The sequence below is a fragment of the Caretta caretta genome, chromosome 1 (genome assembly GCF_965140235.1).
Source record: "Caretta caretta isolate rCarCar2 chromosome 1, rCarCar1.hap1, whole genome shotgun sequence".
In the NCBI taxonomy this organism is placed as follows: domain Eukaryota; kingdom Metazoa; phylum Chordata; order Testudines; family Cheloniidae; genus Caretta; species Caretta caretta.
Genome location: NC_134206.1, coordinates 124,000,371 through 124,018,749, shown reverse-complemented (window position 1 = coordinate 124,018,749; position 18,379 = coordinate 124,000,371). Strand labels below are relative to the sequence as shown.

General features: G+C 39.2%; 1 protein-coding gene across 6 annotated transcripts in view; it reads left to right on the top strand.

The window, feature by feature from the left end:
• The window catches only part of TUBGCP5 (tubulin gamma complex component 5), a 54,044-nt gene that overhangs the window by 4,247 nt on the left and 31,418 nt on the right, over window positions 1–18,379 (top strand). For 5 of the 6 annotated variants that reach the window (XR_007357804.2, XR_012669378.1, XR_012669376.1 and 2 more), the window contains exons 1-12: window positions 594–783; window positions 3,530–3,583; window positions 3,668–3,776; window positions 5,616–5,712; window positions 7,235–7,314; window positions 9,881–10,019; window positions 11,055–11,172; window positions 12,336–12,425; window positions 15,496–15,589; window positions 15,924–16,170; window positions 16,330–16,532; window positions 17,054–17,169. Coding sequence is in view for 2 of the 6 variants with exons in the window: in XM_048859131.2 (XP_048715088.1) it covers window positions 623–783; window positions 3,530–3,583; window positions 3,668–3,776; window positions 5,616–5,712; window positions 7,235–7,314; window positions 9,881–10,019; window positions 11,055–11,172; window positions 12,336–12,425; window positions 15,496–15,589; window positions 15,924–16,170; window positions 16,330–16,532; window positions 17,054–17,169 (1,508 nt within the window). In the remaining 4 variants the exon portion in view is untranslated. Of the gene's footprint in view, window positions 1–593; window positions 784–3,529; window positions 3,584–3,667; window positions 3,777–5,615; window positions 5,713–7,234; window positions 7,315–9,880; window positions 10,020–11,054; window positions 11,173–12,335; window positions 12,426–15,495; window positions 15,590–15,923; window positions 16,171–16,329; window positions 16,533–17,053; window positions 17,170–18,379 lie in introns of those variants that run through there. The other variant, XM_048859150.2, reaches the window with a different exon arrangement.

Genomic DNA, 18,379 nt, shown 5'->3' with positions numbered 1-18,379 from the left:
GAAGCTTGAAACACAGACCATTTGCTTCACACAAAATGGAGCACGCTGCCACCCAGCTCTTATTTAGGTTTGTCATTCATAATAACAATACTTTGCACTGATCCAGTCCAGCGTCTTCCACCAGAGACGCTCAAGGCCAGCTCCCTGCCACTGCCCCATTGGAAAGGTGGCTGGGGAGACAGAGAAAGGCTAAGGAACATGCTCAAGGCCACACCCTGCAGTGAGCACTTGCAATGGAGCCAGAAGCTGGGTCACGCAATTCCCAGGCCCGCTCTCTCTGTCCCCACTCCCATTGGCTGGGATAAGGTAGAGACAGAGCCCTGAGCCCAGCACTACGGCCAATCAGGGCTGCGGGGGTGTGTCACATGATGTTTAGCTCCACCCACAATAGCAGGCTACTTTTTACTTATAGAACGCCTCCAACTCGCGCATGCGCACAGCTCCCGCGCCGCAGCCCTTCCTTCAGACTCTGGTGGGCTAATTTTACTGCTGTGGGAAATCTCGTGAGACTAGAAGGGAAAGTGCCGCGAGACGTGCTGCGGGACGGCGCGGCGGTGACAGAAACAAAGTACGGCGGTTCACACGCGCCACCGCCTCTCCCCCCCCCCCAGGCGCGCGCGCGATGGCCGCTCAGCCCGCGCGCTGGAGCCCCCTCGAGCAGGAGCAGGACCGGGACGTGCGGGCGCTGATCCGCCGCCTGACCGGCCTCCGCGAGGCGCAGGGCGGGGAGGAGCCCGGCGGCCGCTTCCAGACGGCGCTGAGCTTCGCCTGGTCCAACTTCAGGTCAGGGGCCGCGCGCTCCGGGTCTCGCTGCCCCCCCGGGGAGCCAGGGGCGGGGCGGCTCCCTCAGTGCTCGGTGTGTGGGGCCCGCCCTGTCTGCGGGCTGGGGGGGGGGGACGCCCCTCCCCCTCCCCCTCCCCGGCTCGCTCAGGCTGCCGCCGCCGCGCGGGCGGTTCCAACGTTTCTGCGCTGCCGCCTTCACGCTCTGGCACGTGTCAGGCCTGCCTGCGCTGCCGCCTTCCAGCCGCGTACCCGGCCAGGCGCTCTCCTGGCAGCCCCCATCAGTCACCGCTGTCTGCTGCGCCCATGGCCCAGGCCCCGGGAGCGCACCCGCGTGTTCTCCCTGAAAGAGATCCGGGCTCAGCTTCAGCAGGCGGGACTGAGTTACCCCGGCTTGTCAGAGGAGCAGTGGCTGCCCTTGAGGCAGCTCTAAATCTCTTGCTGTCCACTGTGTTACAGTATTAGTCTGTTGGCATAAAATAAGCTGCTTTTTTTAGTGATTTTGGACAGAACTATCAACATGACGTTCAAGGCATCAGGTTAGGGAAGAGAGGGAATAACAACTATTGAAATGAGCAAATATTTCAAACTGAGCATTGTCAGATAAAACCAGTCAAGATCTGCCTTGATAAGTGCACATTTCTCTCCAAAAAACAGACATGCTTTTGACCTTAATGCATGTCAAGAGTTCAACATAGCCTTTATTAATCTGTAATCTTAAAAAATTATAAAGGCATAGTCAATTTAATCACTCTTCCGTCTGAATTGTTTTATGAATTGTTACAAATGGCATGTAGTCTCTTCAAATTATTGTGATCTTAAGAGGGAATCCTCCCACCCCTCAATTGACAGCACTTTTATGTAGTCAGTTTCACTCTTTCCCCCCTGTTGTCAACTAGTCCCTGCTTCTGCAAAGATTTATGCATGTACTTAATGCACTCTGAGTAGCTCCATTTGAAGTCAGGGGGAGTACATACAGTGCATAAAGTTAAGCACATGCCTAAATCCTTGTAGAATTGTAGCATGTCAGTTTCTCCCTTGTTGAAAAGAACCTAAAACATCAATGGGGAGTAGACTTCTAAAAAAATAAAATTTCAGAGTTGCTAGGAACATTATTATGAGTCTACTGTCCATCTAATGAAGCAGATATTTGTTTTAAGGGTGAAAACTATAGTAATCGTGCATAACTATGGTTTGAAACCTAAAATTTGTTCAGCTTTTTCCAGGAGTGTATTGAAGTTAACTTTTTATCTTACATGTGAACTTCTTACAATATGTTCATTACCAAACTGATAGGCTGTTATTGTGATGATGTTTTTGGTGGTAATGATGTGAGAAACAATTTAACGGGCTTATTTAAAAGTTAACAGTTACCATTATTCAATATATGACATCAAATGAGATGATACCTGCCAGAATGTTTGGCATGTAGCAACTGCTGTGTAGTGTAGGTGTTTACAAGTGAGGCTTCTTACTGTTTGTGTAAATCTAATACTTTTAAGCGAGCATTAGCAGCGCATTGCAGATCCAGATTGCAAGCACAGTACTTGTTTATCTGCTTAAATAATAATGCTCTTCAAATAGTTATCAAGCATCTACTAGTCAGAGGCAAAAATAAAACACAGTGTGACAGAAGGGTGCATCAACATGGTTTAGGTACAATGCCCGGGTAAGAAGCCCAGCCCATCACCAGCTGCTGGGAAGGGTGCTGGTATTCTTAATAGGATACTGTTCCTTGATTCTGTTTGTGGATCTCTGCTTTCTCTTGCTCCATGCCCACCTCAGAGCTTCCTGTTTAGCTTGTGTAATGTGAATAGTAGGGATGGGTGCCACTCTGTCTTTCCTCCAGCCTCTTGACTATTGCTGGTGTCGTCTCTGCCAGTCTACTATCCTGTGCCTCTGTTTTTGAGTCCTCCTCCAATATTAATATGTCCAATTCTTTGCTGTTCTGTTTCTTATAGATTTCCCAAGCAATAAGAGTGATTTGTGTCACTTTCTGTTGCTCGCAGGGTTAGCAGAATGAATAGCTGTTTTAAAACCAAACTTTTACATTTTACTTTGCTGTTCAAAGATATTATCTTAAGTGACAGAAAGTGAACTGTTCCATGTTAGACTCAGTCTTAGACTTAAAGACAGCACTGCACAAATTCCCAGTTGGAAGGCTATCTTCATAACTATCAAGATAGAACCTTTTTTAAACAAATGGTTGTTTAAATTCTGCACAAATCGATGATTTAGGTTGTCACGCTCATCAAGGAAAGCTTTGTGCTCACCACTGGCCAAGAGGTAGGTGAGACTATGTTTCAAGTTCTGGGCAAACTTAGCAGAAGTACAGAGTAGCCTATTATTAATTTTACTGAATGCCTGCCTCCCCCCCGTTCCCATAAAATCAGACTTATCCATGTGGATCCAGTCATTTATATATGATGGCTAAATGTAAGTTTCACCACATTTTGCCATCCTAGGCATTAATTATAGATGTTTTTCTCATGAACAGTGAAATATAAAGTAAATGTTTGGTAAATATTTCTCTTGTTTTTTTAAAACTCATGTAGAGAGCAATATTATTGTTGAATTAATCATGTTTTGAATATTTAACAAAGAAAATTTGTTCAACTGATTATGGTATTTGTATATATATATTTGACTTGACAAATGAGGTGCTTCACTTGTTAACCTATAGGTTTTTTCCCCCAAACATTTCCTTGCACAATGCAAAAACTGTATTCTGTTTTAATTTCTTATCTAGATTTCATCGATTTCTTGATGTAAGCAGTCACAAAGTAGAGAGGACAATAGAGGGGTAAGTTTGTCTTATTTTTACTATGTTGATTAATTCTGTTCATTTGAAGCATTCATTGATAGGATTTATTTATTTTTAAATCAGAATTCATGAAAAGCTGATTGTTCATTCAGACCTCAGTAAAGCTGCAAGCTGGAAAAGACTAATAGAAAAGTTTCTGAACTCACCACTTCTGAGCACTGAAGAAACAAAGGTGTGTAACTTTTTCTTCTTTGTTCTAATTTCTTTGCATTTATCCTGATGCTGGTCACTTTGTAACAGTTTTAGACCAGAAAGTACAAATGAGTTACATTACTACTAAGAAAAGGAGTACTTGTAGCACCTTAGAGACTAACCAATTTATTTGAGCTCATGCTCAAATAAATTGGTTAGTCTCTAAGGTGCTACAAGTACTCCTTTTCTTTTTGCGAATACAGACTAACACGGCTGTTACTCTGATTACTACTAAGCTATATGATTGCTACTCTGTGAGCTGATTTTTAAAATTATAACCTACCCTCTCCCTATTACTAAAATATGTATTTATTGGGCATCTATTACCATGTGTCTGGGTGCACTTTTCATGGCTTAAATTTTATCATTAACATTGCAGATAAGAGGCATAGAGCTCCACATTCTGAGTTGCATGAACATTTTTGATAGGACAGAGGGGGAATCTAGTCGGTCATCTTAAGTAAACAGGATTTCATAGTTTTCAGTTGAAAAACTGTGTTGAGTCCCAGATCAGTTTATGGCTTCTGCTGGATTAAAACTGTGTGCTCTCACTTGGACCATGTCACTCTGGTTCCAGTGTGGTTGTTTTGAACCTGTTCTAGTTGACCTTTGAAGACTGAAAGCTGCTGCTGTTGTGAAATGCAGGCCCCTGAGCTGGCTAGAGACACGCTCTATGATGTCATACTATTTAGTAGGGCTGTGTGTTTCCTAATGCCTGTGCTTAGACCCTTAACTTAATTTCTAATTTAACTGAACTGTGACCTTTCTTTGGACTGGTTTAGATTTCTCAATGTTGGAAAAAGGAACAACTATACAGTAGCAATGTAAATGCACCCTGAATTGCTATACTTCCCCTCTGGAGATTTTCAACGTATATGTACTTTTATTTATGTTGTTTTTAGTGATTAAAGTGTGATCCAGTCTACATGCTCAGAAATGTCAGGTTGTATTTAGCACTCAGCAGTGTTGTATAAGGTAATTGCAGTGACCTTTAGCAGTTGCTCTTGTTGATGAGTGAACTTGGGTGTCTCAAAGATGATTTTATAAATAAAGTACTTTGGCAGATTCTTGTAAGGAGAATGGTGTTAGCCTTAAAAAGGACTGTGATATTGTAATACAGCCTGGTGCCTACCAGGCTGCTTTTCTACTAATTTGATTTATGCTATTTTTTCCCTCCTATTCTTTGCCTGTGGCACACAATAGTTTAGTCTCCTGAGGGTAGTAGTACTTTGGTCTAATTTTAGTTGTTGGGTTTATTGTGCAGATAACTGGGTGCTGCTGGTGGTCTGTAATGCATAGGAGATCAAACTAAATGGTCTGGTGGTATCTTCTGGCCATAAACTTTGACTTTAATAGAAGTGCATGATTTCCTCTTAGCCCAGAAACAGCTTTTAAAAGGTATTTTTTAAATAAAAAAAGGTCAAAATATGTAGATGTCAGAATCATTAAATGGTTCCATTCACGAAGGGTGAGTGGCTGCTAATAGTCCTGTGTAATCATTGGCTGTATAGAAGAAATAAGTTTACAGAAGTCATTTAGAGTAAATGGATGAGGAGTCCTTAAAACCTCATGTAGACTTTTAGTTGAGGTGCTTTAATTTGTCATGTTTAGCATAATTTAAACAGGAATTTTAGGTGACTAGATTTTCAGTTTGTATTGGAACAAAATAAGTAAATTAGGATATCCATTAATTTGAGATGAGCTGTGAGGGCTAATACTACACACTGTGGCATACCAACATTCTAGTCTGTTCGTTTCCTAAAGTCTTTTAAACCATTTTATTCCATTTATTGATTTTTTTTCTTGTGTGTTTTTAAAGACAGATGCTCATTACGCCATACTATCTCTCTTACTGTGCTTGTCTGATTCTCCTTCCAACACCAGCTATGTGGAAAAGCCAAGAGATAAAGAAGTGGGTAGGTTACAAGATCTTTATATTTGAAATGAAAAACATATAGACAAGTGACAATCTGATAGGACTTTTTTTCCCCTTTACAGTCTTATAACATCATGTCTTAATTCATTTTGAGATCCTCTACTGGTTATCTTTTGTGGGTTTTTAATCTTGTATCTAATTTACCTGTACATCTAAGACACACTGGAAACTAGAAGGCTTGGGGGTGGGGGAAAAGGTTAATGTTGTGACTTTCTCATCTGGGTTGCTCGTTCAAATCCATCCCCGTTGGTTACTATCTGAGGGCCATTTGGTGTGTTGTTTTTAAATGAGCCTGTGATCTCTCTTCTGTTCCCACAAGTGGGAAATGACTATCACAGTTAATACCCTCTCAGCAGAGGGGCCAGTGAGTGAAATATTCTGTCACTTGTGGAACCTCTCTGTGATGTTTGATGCATATTGGTGAGCTTGGAGGAAGCTTTCATTACTGCTGTATCTGCTGTGTGAGTAAATAAAGGACTTCACTTTCCAACAGTGTCTGTCCTGACCATTTCATTACACTGAACTGAGCCAAAAATAAAATCTATCTAAAACTAGTAACTTTGTATGTAATTTCACATAGGATAGTTATGCAGTAACTTGACATAATACAGTTTGGTTATTTCCGTAATCTTTTCATTTTAAGTTAAAAATACTGCTTTTCTGTTCTAACCAATTTTTAAACTTGGCAACATCTAGTTATCCACTTTAACTTACCAAGAGTTAATTTTATGTAGTCTCCCGGTTTTGTAGTAATGTTGTACGATTTCCCTGTGTTTCTGACTATAAACAAAAGGTGGTAAATTTACTAGCCCCAGTGGATCAAGAATAAAAGGATGAGAAGAATGGAACACATGAGAAAAATGTGTTTGGGATACCACACATCCTTGTGGTATTCATTTGCAATGCTGAAAAATAGCCATTTAAAAAAAAAATGGTTTGAAACAACATTTTAGTCTAGAAACTGGGGGGGGGGGGGGGGGAAGGGAAGGGAAGAAGCCACGTATCTTAAAATTCTTTTTAGAGTGGCCTCTGCACCTTTCCACTCTTGGAACGCACTGGTGATGCAGCTTGGACTGTATTGTCAGCACATCCCAAGAGTGTGAACATGCAGAGGTCATCTAAGAAAATTCCAGTTACAAGTGAGTAACCTTCCTATTGGATTAAAGTATATTATGTTATATGGTTTGTGTGATTATTATTTTATTTTAAAAATATTTATCTATAGCACTATGGTTGTACATATTCTTTTACACAGAAGGAAAGACAAGTTACCTGCCCTAAGTAATTTACAATGTGGTTCCCTGATCCTGCAAAGACTTGTCCATTTGTTACTTTTTTTAAATCTACACCACGAATAAAAACCCATGGCACTGAGTCACAAAGCCCAGGTCATTTGGTGTATCTCTTGTCAGTCTGCACCTTTAGAAAAATTTCCAAGTCTTGTTATAGAGGAAGTTGGAAATAAGCACAAAAATATTGAGTCTCACTTGTATTCCTTTTAGAAAAGGAAGAAGAATTTGACTGGGGAAAGTACTTGATGGAAGGTGAAGAAATTGATTTTGGTCCTGACATAGACACACCAGTAAGTAATATCTTAAAAGTGACTATGTTCTTACAGACAGTATATATGATATTTAGGATTATAGACGTTCACAAAAGCAAATAATTTATGGCTTGTTGATGTAGGGAGCTATAGCTATGGCAGGGCACATTCTTTCTAGAGCAGTGGAGAGTCAGGAAATCAACTAATGTTTTAAATCACAGAAGGGGAGGCTGTATCATGGTGGACAAAAACAATTGTTTAGATTTTTTTTATCAGTTTTTTTTATTACAGGTTTATTTTTTTAAAATGTCAAATTCTAATTTAATTTTTAATCTGTTAAGGCCTAAATTTAATCTGTTAGAATTTTTTCTATTTAAATTATTGTATTAAGCAGTACATGCTTGCTGCTGATGTTTTAAAGAGGGTCAGACCACTGAACTGGTGAAAGTCACTCCGTAAGCACTTGGAACCAGAGTTAGTTGAAGTGTTAAACCAGCTTTTTACTGCATTAGCTTCTTCTGCAGGTGCAGAAGCCTATTTTGTTCATTTCAGATCAATGACAAGCAAATCCAAGGTTAAGCTAATTGGCAGTTGGAAAAAGCCGGAAAGTTTGTTTGTCTCTTCCAGTCTAAGTAAAAATCAGGTGTTAGAGGATGAGATCTGCTATTTCTAAGATTTGAAGGACATGATGATTGGAAACAATTAATTCAATTCACTAACTACAGACAATATTTTCTTTGTTTAGATAAATCAGTCATTTTGAAATTCAAAATGTATTTTTATAAACTTTGATCAACTTTTTGTCTTATCTATCCAGCAGGTTTGAGTTTTTATTTAATGAAAAATGTTTGTGCATTTTGATTGAATTTCCATCCAAATAGAGCTTAACACAAATCACATGTTAAAAAAAAAATTAAACAGTAAATAAGAACATAAAGAATCCAAGAATGGCGATACTGGGTCAAACCAAAGGTCCATCTAGCCCAGTAGCCTGTCTGGTGAGAGTGGCCAATGCCAGGTGCTTCAGAGGGAATGAACAGAACAGGAAATCATCAAGTGATCCATCCCCTGTCCCCATGGCAAACAGAGGCTAGGGACACCATCCCTGCCCATCCTGGCTAATAGCCATTAAAATGCATCCTTCGCCATTTTTGAACATAAGTAAAAATTAAGCATCTAAATAAATGTAAGTTACGTTATATAATTGCTTCAGTAAATGTGTATAGATAATGTATCCTAGTTAGTGTATCCATGCTGCACCCAACCCTGACACAGTGCAAGGGCTAGTCCTGCCCCAGAAACACCCCAGGGCTCTGCACCAGGTGTGTGCAGGCAGGCTTAGCCCAGCAGGATCCAAATGTGGAGGGATTTAGTGTGCGGGGGATCCAGGTGTGGGGCAAGAGGGTTCTGTGTGGGGCAATCTGGATGTGGGCAGCTCAGTGGGGGGGTCCGCATGCATGGGCAATGAGACTCTTTGGGGGGAGGGGGATCCAGGTGAAGGTGGTTGGGGCTCAGTGCAGGGGGGGGCGGTCTGGGTGTTGGGGGAGTGGGACAGGGGTCCAGGTGCAGTTGGTTGGGGGTCTGGATGCTGGGGGCTCATCGGGGTGGTCCAGGTGCATAGAGGTTGGGGCTTGGTGAGAGGGTATGTGTGCAGAGGGTTCATGGGGGTGGTGAGGCTCAGCGGAGGGTCTGGGTATGGGGGTCTGAATGCACAGGAATTGGGTGGATGGGGAGGCTGCTCCCCCTACAGTGACCCCTTCCCCTGTGGCTGAGGAGCGATGGAGACAGGAAGAGGGGGGGAAGTGAGGTTGTGGGGCCAGGGGAGGTTTCTGGGGTGGGGTGCGTCTGACCCGGCCCTGGCTACTCCAAGCAGGGGAAGTGTGCTCCTCCCCAGCCCAGCTGGGACTAGCAGGTGAGCCTGATACAGGGTAGGAGCTACTGGCTGGGACATGCTGGGTGCAGGGGGGTGTCTGGGTGCGGGGGACGAGGTTTGGGAGGTTGGGGTTTGTGTATGAGGGGGTCCGGATGCATGGGAGTTGGGTGGATGGGGGGTGGGTCTGACCTGGCACTGGCCGAGGCGTCCCCAGCACCACCCCGTCCCCCTACCACCCTGTCCTGCAGTGATTTACCTCTCTGGGGCTGCTTCAGGCACCCGAAACGATGCACCTGCCCTGTAGGTAGCTTCCCTTTGTAGTCACTCTTGTAGCTTCCCTTTGCTTCCCTGTCAGAAAAACATTTTTCTGAGGGGAAGGAAAGAAATCTGCCGTGGACATGAATTCTGCGCACGACCAGTGGTGCAGAATTCCCGTAGGAGTAAGATATGTAGAAATACAAGGTCACTGCTCGGAAAAGCTTACTATTTTGATGATGGCTGTAACTTAACAGTTTGGCTCATGTTATAAAATAAATTTTGGGGAAAAAAATCAAATGATTTTCAGGGTTCCTTTTAGTTTCCCTCTTGCCCCCTTTTTTTTTTTTTTTTTTTAAGTGGAAGACAGAAAGTAGACATGTTACATTGACTTTCCCTGCCAAGAAGGACTAAGTATACTTCCTTTCCTCAGGCACATTACACTAAAAATGTACTTGGTCTTGTCATACTTGACAGGATTGGTCTGAAGAAAGTGAAGAGGAGGAGGATGCTCAACAACCTCTGAGCAGGGAAGACTCTGGCATTCAAGTAGACAGGACACCACAAGAAGAACAAGACCAAAACAAGAAAACAGTGTCTCAGGTCACATGGAAAGGTTGGTTGTTCAAAATTCTCTTCATAGAGGGATCTCATAACAAATGAATTCCAAATAAATGATTCTCACTCATATGTAGCTACCTAATTCTTCCATAGTTGTTCTATATTAAAGTGCTCTGGTATTGTCACTATAGTTAAGGTTTTGAGTTTGGTTATGTATTATAGTTACTCTTATCAGAGTAAAATGGTAATGCCTCATTTGTGTGTAATGAAGGTTTGATCCAATTTCCATTAAAGTCAATGGAAAGACTTCCATTTATTCCTATGGGAGTATGCACACCAAGGCTGCAGTAGGGATAAATGCACATCAGATAAACACAACTTAAATATATCTAGACATAATACAAAGCTTGTGTTATTAAATGTTAACACTGAAATAAAAGCAGATATTAAGAAAAACATTTGTTGTGTGCTTGGGTATAGTATAATTCAATGAATGAAAATGCTTGTAATAAATAGGACACTAATGGCTCCCCTTCAGATTGGTTTCAGTCGGTTTCCATGACAGCTGTGAAATTATAGGAAAGCGCACAATAGGATATTGCACCTAGAATAGAAGCTGGTTATCTGTGAGGCTCAGTGTCATGGGGGTTGGAACTAGGAAAAATAATTTGTAGGTAATGTACTGAGTGCCTAGTATTAGGGGCACACTGACTATTGGGTGAGCTTACTGGTATTTGGCACCTTACTTTGTTACCTTTAATATAGGTTTTGTATATATTGTTTCAACAATTGTCTAAAATAAAGTACATTGCCTTAAGATGGAAAAATATATAAATATTAAAATACCTCATTTTTAGGGCCTGATTTTCAAAAGGTCAGGCACCTGTGTGTGTAAACTAACTTATAATTGCAATTACCATGATTGTACATGTAATAAGTGCAAACAGAAGTAATTAGCCCTTTAATTGAATGCAGCTGTATCCTGAAGCCAATTCATTGTTTGGTTGCTTATTGGTGAGACTTTTTTGTCTTTTATAAGCCCTCCTTACATAAATGAAAATCCTTCACTGACTATCAAATGTCTTACCAGTGGGTGAGCCTGATGCGCGCAGCTGGCTGGAACAACATGTGGTTCCTCAGTATTGGACAGGAAGAGCTCCTCGTTTTTCTCACAGTTTGCACCTACATTCCAATTTAGCTGCTGTCTGGTAAGAAAAAAAGAACACTTACATGTTCACCGCTGATATTAAATAAAGCCAGATAATGGTTTAATGAATGAATAATGATTTTCATTAAGCTGTGATACTGTTAAAATGTAAAATGTGTGTACTCTTCCAAAATATGGAGTTAACATTCGTTACTAATTTAGTTTAAAATATATTTATGTATTGAAAACTAAGTAAGTGCAAATTGAACAAAATGAGCCAGTATAATTTTAGCTTTTGCTTATTGTGCTGAACAGTCATAGTTCTCCCACCCCAGTAAAAATGCATAAAATGTCTTGTGTGTTACTGTCCTTCCCAATGTTAGAATTTAAAACAAAGCAAGTGCTGTTGTGTCTATCACAAATTCCAAATCTCAGTTTGGACAAACTTCACATGTGTAGGGCAATACCAGATTGTGATTTGGTTTGTGCACACATTCACTGCCAGTGAACGTGTTTGGCTTCGTTGAATTTTGAGCTAAGAAATTGTATAAATAACTAGTCTTATCAGTGATAAAAATGAATTAAAATACTAAAAACTTCAATAATCATAACATATTACACTAAAATCTTTTAATCTATCTACCGGTAAAGAAATCATGGAAGGTCTATGAATAATTGTAGAACTTTTCCCTATGATCCTGTATTCATATTTAGAGGTGAAGGAATTTCCATTCCCTTTGCAAGTTTTTGAGATAGCATGTGTTACTTTGAGGTGGAGGTGGGATTTGTGGGTTATTTGTGATCCAATTTTATGGTTACTTGTGACTTTAATATATTTAAAACAGCTACATGTTCTATTTGATAATCATTGAGTCAAAAAATGTATTCATCACATTACTATGTATGGTATTGGATATTAAGTAATTAAACATTTGAGAGTTGGAATATTAAAATTAATTTAATACTTCAAATATTTGCTAGTTAATGGTTGTTGGGCTATGACTGGATAATATTTTGGTGACTTTTCATATTTTTTTGCCTCTAGAAAGGTTTAGAGTCAAACTCTGCTCTTGTTTACAGCCTCCACAACTTCATTGAAGTCTTTGAAGTCAGAGGTGTAAATTAGAGGAAAAATGAGCCTTAAGATTACTGCTTGATTCTTATTTGTAAACACTTCAGCTGGGATTTCATTTTTTTTAATTATAGTACATTTTCTTCTTTTAGGGACCAACACTTGTACAGCAGTGATCCCTTATATATGCCAGAAGAAAGAACTCTTGTAACTGAAACACAGGTTATCCGGGAAACTCTCTGGTAAGCAGGAATCCCTGAAATACTTGCATATGAAATTTATTTCATATTAAAATGATAAAAAAAAATCTTGCATCATAGTGTTTTTCCTAGGAGACAGATTTGCAGTTGGCTTTCAGTGTCAGAAAAGAAATATTGCTGTGTGCTTTCTTTCTAATCTGTGCACCATCACCAGTAGTAAAGATTCTGTAATTGCAATTTTCTTAATAGTTTTAATGCACAAGCCAGAAAATAAGCCAGCTCACTCTTTCATAACTGTATTGACTGTGCAGTACAAAAAAACTTATTTTTGTCATTTACATTGAAAGAACTCAATGCACAAACAGAGTGTAGATTTGTTGAGTAAAAAGATGTCATTTTATTTTTCTGACTATAAAAATACTTTAAAGCTCAATTCAAGTGAGGGTTAGGAGGAAACCTCTAAAAGAAAGAGCTGAAACCATGACCGTATGTTCTGTTGGAGATGTATTTCTGATCTTCAGCAATATCGTTTACATTCTCTAGGTCACAATGGACCCATTATTGCTCTGATTCGCAGGTGACAATAGTGCCACATAGTTATGCTACTATGCCCTCTATTTATTCCAAGCTGGCCTAGTGGTTGCAACCATTTTTCTCTGATTTTTACATTGTCACAGTGATCTGCTCCTTTTCAGTATCAGTGCTAGATTTCTATATTATACTCGACTTAGAGCCACCTTGGAAAGGTACCTGGAAGTTTCAGCTTGTAAAAAATGCTGGCATCTCTTAAGTATGACAAGTTGCTGCTTCAGAACTTTTTTGGCTTCCAAATGCAATTTACAATGTAGGTTACAATTTAGTAAACCTTATATGGCCAGCTGAGGGTTTGCCTCTCTTATGCTGTGTCTTAACACAGCAGTAACAGTCCATCAGTTCTTGATGTTAAATGCTTAAGATATGGCTGACATTGTGATGTGCACTGGAGGGCCCACATCTTTGAAACTTTCTTCCTTTAACAATCTACCAGACATGGGTTAGTTGAGCTTCAGAGAAGTTTAAGACTTTTGTGTCCAGGTTTTTTCTTATCCTGTAGGTTTGCCACTGACAGGATTTGAGGATGTTTTAATGATTTTTAATTCAAAATTTTTTTGTTGTTGTGATAATTGTTGTTAGGGATTCAGTTGTCAGGCTGGAAATCCAATTTATAAATATTTATGTATAATAATGTAAATTATCTTAAATGAATTTTTAGAATTTACAGAAAGTAATTCCCAACATAAGGCTTTTTAGGACAAAAATTTAACCTGATGTCCCATTCTTTGTGATAAGGTCCACAAATTTGTTACAATGGTGCTTCAACCGTCTTGCAGTTTGGGGGCAGAACCTGATTTGCCAGTCATTTTATGATACTAGAAGGTTCCTCAGTTTTCCCCAATCAAAATTTAACCTGGTTTCAGGTTACAGTCTCCAATCAGATGAGGGTTTATTTTATTTGAAGTTAGGAGCTTTCTCTAATGAGAACAGTATTGTACTTTTAATGTAGCCAGTTAGTCCCCAAACTGTCATTCCCTAAGTAAGTTCAAGAAATATTCCTCCTCTGGTTGAGCATCAAAGTCCTGTCTTTAGGAGCATTAGCAATCTCAAGGCAGAGTAGTTACGTCTCCTGCATTGAGATCTGTTGGGCAGCCATTAGTTCACCAAAGTCTGCATATTGGTAATTGAATCTTGGCCAGTGCAATTTATTTCCTTTTGGTTAATTCTTCTATATGCCCTAGTGCCCAGCAGAAGGCGGAGGAGATATTTATGTATTATCTACCTAGTTTTGGAGGTCCATATTTAAAGGATGATTCTACTCCACATTCTGGAGGAACACTGCTATGAAAATCCCACTGTAACATATCTGGATTTTAGCATGAAGAACAGGAAAATTTACCCTTGCTTAGCTGAAAAGATCTTTTTTTTGAGTAATATGATTCACAGATCTGGCTGACCATGGAGACAAATGGATCATCCAGATTAGAGATGGAAATTGTCATCCAAGGATTTGGGTTTGTTTTCATTATGTGAAATTTAAAATGTTTTGTTTTTTCTTCAAAGTATACTTGGGTATTCCCATGCTGCCAGTGACTGACAGGTCTAGTTCCGTTCCCAGACTGCAAGCAGGCTGAAGTACCATTGTAATGAATCTGTGGATCTTATTACTTTGAAGAAAAAATGGCCATTGCTGGAGATGGAACACTAGACTGGGGGGACTGATGACCTGAGGTTGTATGGGGAATTCTCTTTCTTAGGTGCTTGGCTGGTGGGTCTTGCTCACATGCTCAGGGTCTAACTAATCACCATATGTGGGATCAGAAAGGGATTTCCCCCCCAGAGTAGATAGGGGAGGGACACTGCAGGGAGGGTTTTCACCTTCCTTTGCAACATGGGTCACTTGCTAGGATCATCTGAATTTATACCACCACATCAGTTCCTTGCCAGTGCAAGGGCCTCAGTTATTGGTGCACCTTGGTCCATTTTGTTCTCTACTTGTGGCAGTCAGTTGTTGAGTTTCTTGAGGGCTGTAGTACTTTGATCTAATTCTGGTTGTTGGGCTTGGCATGGCAGGGGCTGGGTGGTATTTAGTGGCCTGTGATTTTACAGGAGTTAATTCTGGATGATCTGGTGGTCCCCTCTTGCCTTAAACTCTGACTTTAAGGGTATGTCTACATTTTGAGTGGGGGATGATTCCCAGCTTGACGAGACATACCCATGCTAGCTCTGACTGAACTATCACATTAAAAATAGTGTGTAGCCACACTGATATGAGGAGCGGGAAGGGTTAGCTGCCTTTAGGATAATCCCATTCAAGATTTTAGGCATGGACTCGGGGCTGCTCGTACCACTGTGGCTATATTCTGTTTTTAGCACACTAATTTGATCAGAGCTAACGTGTTTGTCTACTGGAGCTCGGAATCACACATCCAGCTCAAAGTGTAGACCTACCTTAAGAAAGGAAATTTTCAGGTAAGCAAGACTAAATTTTCCTCTTAAGGATTTGATTTATATTTTCTAATCCATATAATTATGATGAATTTGTTTTTAAGAATGCTCATCTTTTCTTGCTTTCCAGGCTTCTTTCAGGGGTGAAAAAGCTCTTTATATTTCAGCTAAATGAGGGAAAGGTGACTGTGAGAAATGACATTATTGTAACTCATTTGACCCATGTAAGTTATTTGATCAACCTGGGTTGATTTTATTCAAATCATAATTTAATATACTTGTCTTCAGAGGGCTTGAATATTTGGGGGATAGGAAACTAAACTTCCTGTGGAAAAATAGCAGTGTTTCCACACCTGTTTTTAACTTAAGCAACACACATTTGGATTTAATAAAACAAAACTGAGTGGGCGGATGCCATAAAAGATGATAATTCAGTGATAAACATAATTTTACTATCTCTTAAATTCAGTAGTCATTTTACCTTTTATATCTCTTGGGATTTCTGGTCTTGAAAGGATTAATATTCATTAGATAATTCTGAAAAACCTTATTTTGTAGAACTGCTTAAGATCAGTGTTGGAGCAGATAGCAGCATATGGACAAGTTGTGTTTAGGCTGCAGAAGTTCATTGATGAAGTGATGGGGCACAGCTCAGAAAATGTAATACCTGGAACCATTTCCACTCCCAAGAAAACTACAGAACCCCCATTTAGAACCTACCAAGCTTTTATGTGGGCCTTGTACAAGTACTTCATTAGTTTCAAAGAAGAACTTACTGAAATTGAGAAATGCATAATCAACAAAGGTACAGTATAGGGGATATTTAATTTATAATAGGAAAATGTGAGAATGTTGTACAAATAAGATTAAACTATGAAAATAGTTGTATAAAATGCTATACAATATTTAAAAATTATATAAACTTGCTAAAAATGGTTATCTTTGTATATTTTTGGTTTTGCAGACAAAACGGTCACTCTTTCAATAGTAGTAGATAAGTTGTCACCTCGACTGGCACAGCTTAAGGTACTTCACAAAGTTTTCAGCACAGGGGTAGCAGAAGTACCACCTGACACTCGAAATGTTTTAAGAGCATCTCATTTGCTTAATACACTCTACAAAGCTATTCTTGAATATGACAACGTTGGAGAAGCATCTGAGCAAACAGTATGTCAGATCTATCTTTTTATTTTATTATGACACACAGTAACTAGAATATTGTTTAACAAGTTTTTATGTGAAGTTTACCACTGAAGAATTGATTTATAAGTCTGTTAGGTCACAAATGAAGTACATGTCTTGGTCTCATCCTATTCTCCAGTTATCTACATTATAAACCACACAATCTGCTGTGGCTGGCACTTTGTGCTCAAAAGAGACTTAGGACTGGAAATAATGAAGGTTGCTGGTTAGGACTGAAGGGCATTGAGAAAGAAGTGTGGAGAAGGTTGCAGGGTGTCTGCTTATATTTAACTGACTGCACGGCATTGCTTTTAGTTCAACATTATGTTTGGTCAAGTTTTTAAAAAAATAGTATGTACACACGTATACTGTAAATATATATTTGCACAGTTCTTTAGATTGGCTTCTCTGCAGTGTATAGTAGCTATTTTATTTGAAATAGTATGTGTAATTTTGCCCGACATTTATAAAATCGCACAGCAACTGGTGTTTACTCTTCATTTCAGGTATCCCTCCTCTTTTCTCTCTGGGTTGAAACAGTAAGGCCTTATTTGCAGACAGTGGATGAGTGGATTGTCCACGGTAACTTGTTTGATCCTGCTAAGGAATTTATCATTCAGAGGTATGGATGATGATATTGAACGGATCAAAACATTGTGGCCTACATAAACATTATAACTGTTGAAGAGACAAACTGGATGGTGGCATGACAATAATTTCATTTGATAAAACAGCTAGAAATGATCTGATTTTTTTTTTAAATCCTACTTTTTTAAATCTGTCTCTAGTCTACATTGGGAGAAATGACATGAGGTAGTGAGACAGTGACCCTAATAGTTGTTGATATGGTATAGAAATAAGTTAATTTTGAAAAAAGCAGAATTAAAAATACGAAGTTGCCCATCAAACCACAAATATTCAGATTTTTTTAAAAAATCTGATCAATTATTTTCCTAAATTAATGTGTCCATAATAAAAAAAAATTGTTTTTTTTCCTAATGCATGGCAAGATAGTGATATTAAACCTATTGCTATTTGGAACAGAAACATAAGATAAAACACTGTCTTGAGTTATTTGCATACTCCTTTCAGCATCAGTTAGAAGAATTAGTTCTGTTTGCACATTACATTTTGATGATCCGTTTTTTACAGTATAGTAGTTTAAAATACAAAAATGCAGAAATACTAAAATTTTGTATTATAGCTGTCATAGCTATTAAGCTTTTTTTTCCCCACTGTGTAGTATTACTCACGCTTTTTTCTAGCTGTTCAACAAGTAAGGGCAATTGGTTAAAAAAACCTAAGTACTTTGCATGACCTGTGGAAGCACAGATTGTTTACTGTGGAAGAAGATTAACTGCTGGCACCAGAACTTTTACCTTAATAACGTTGTTGTGTCCTATTACATATCTTTTCCTTTCAGTCTAAGACTTTCAGTTAAAACAGGGCTCTCGCCTATTTGGGATGGCATTAATGTACAATTAGATTATTTTTAGCAGTTAACTAACAGTAATTGAGTAGGAAGCCTTATCTGTAAATTTAACTTCTCATGAGAATTGTTTTACGTGTTTTTTACTGGGATGTGCTAAAACAAAAGCTATTGAAGTATTATAGTGCATCTGTTGGGTATTAAATTTTGAGGTATTTCAGACACATGTGCGTTATCTGGTATTCAGTTTCACTTTTTTATTTGTATGGAGACTCCTACATAGTGATGTAGGGTTTTTCTATTTTATTTATTAAACCTAAAAGCATCAGTCATTTGTAATTAAAGATCCATGGCACTTAGAATAATTAACTTCCTGAATAAATTCCAGTTTGAGCATTTGGTC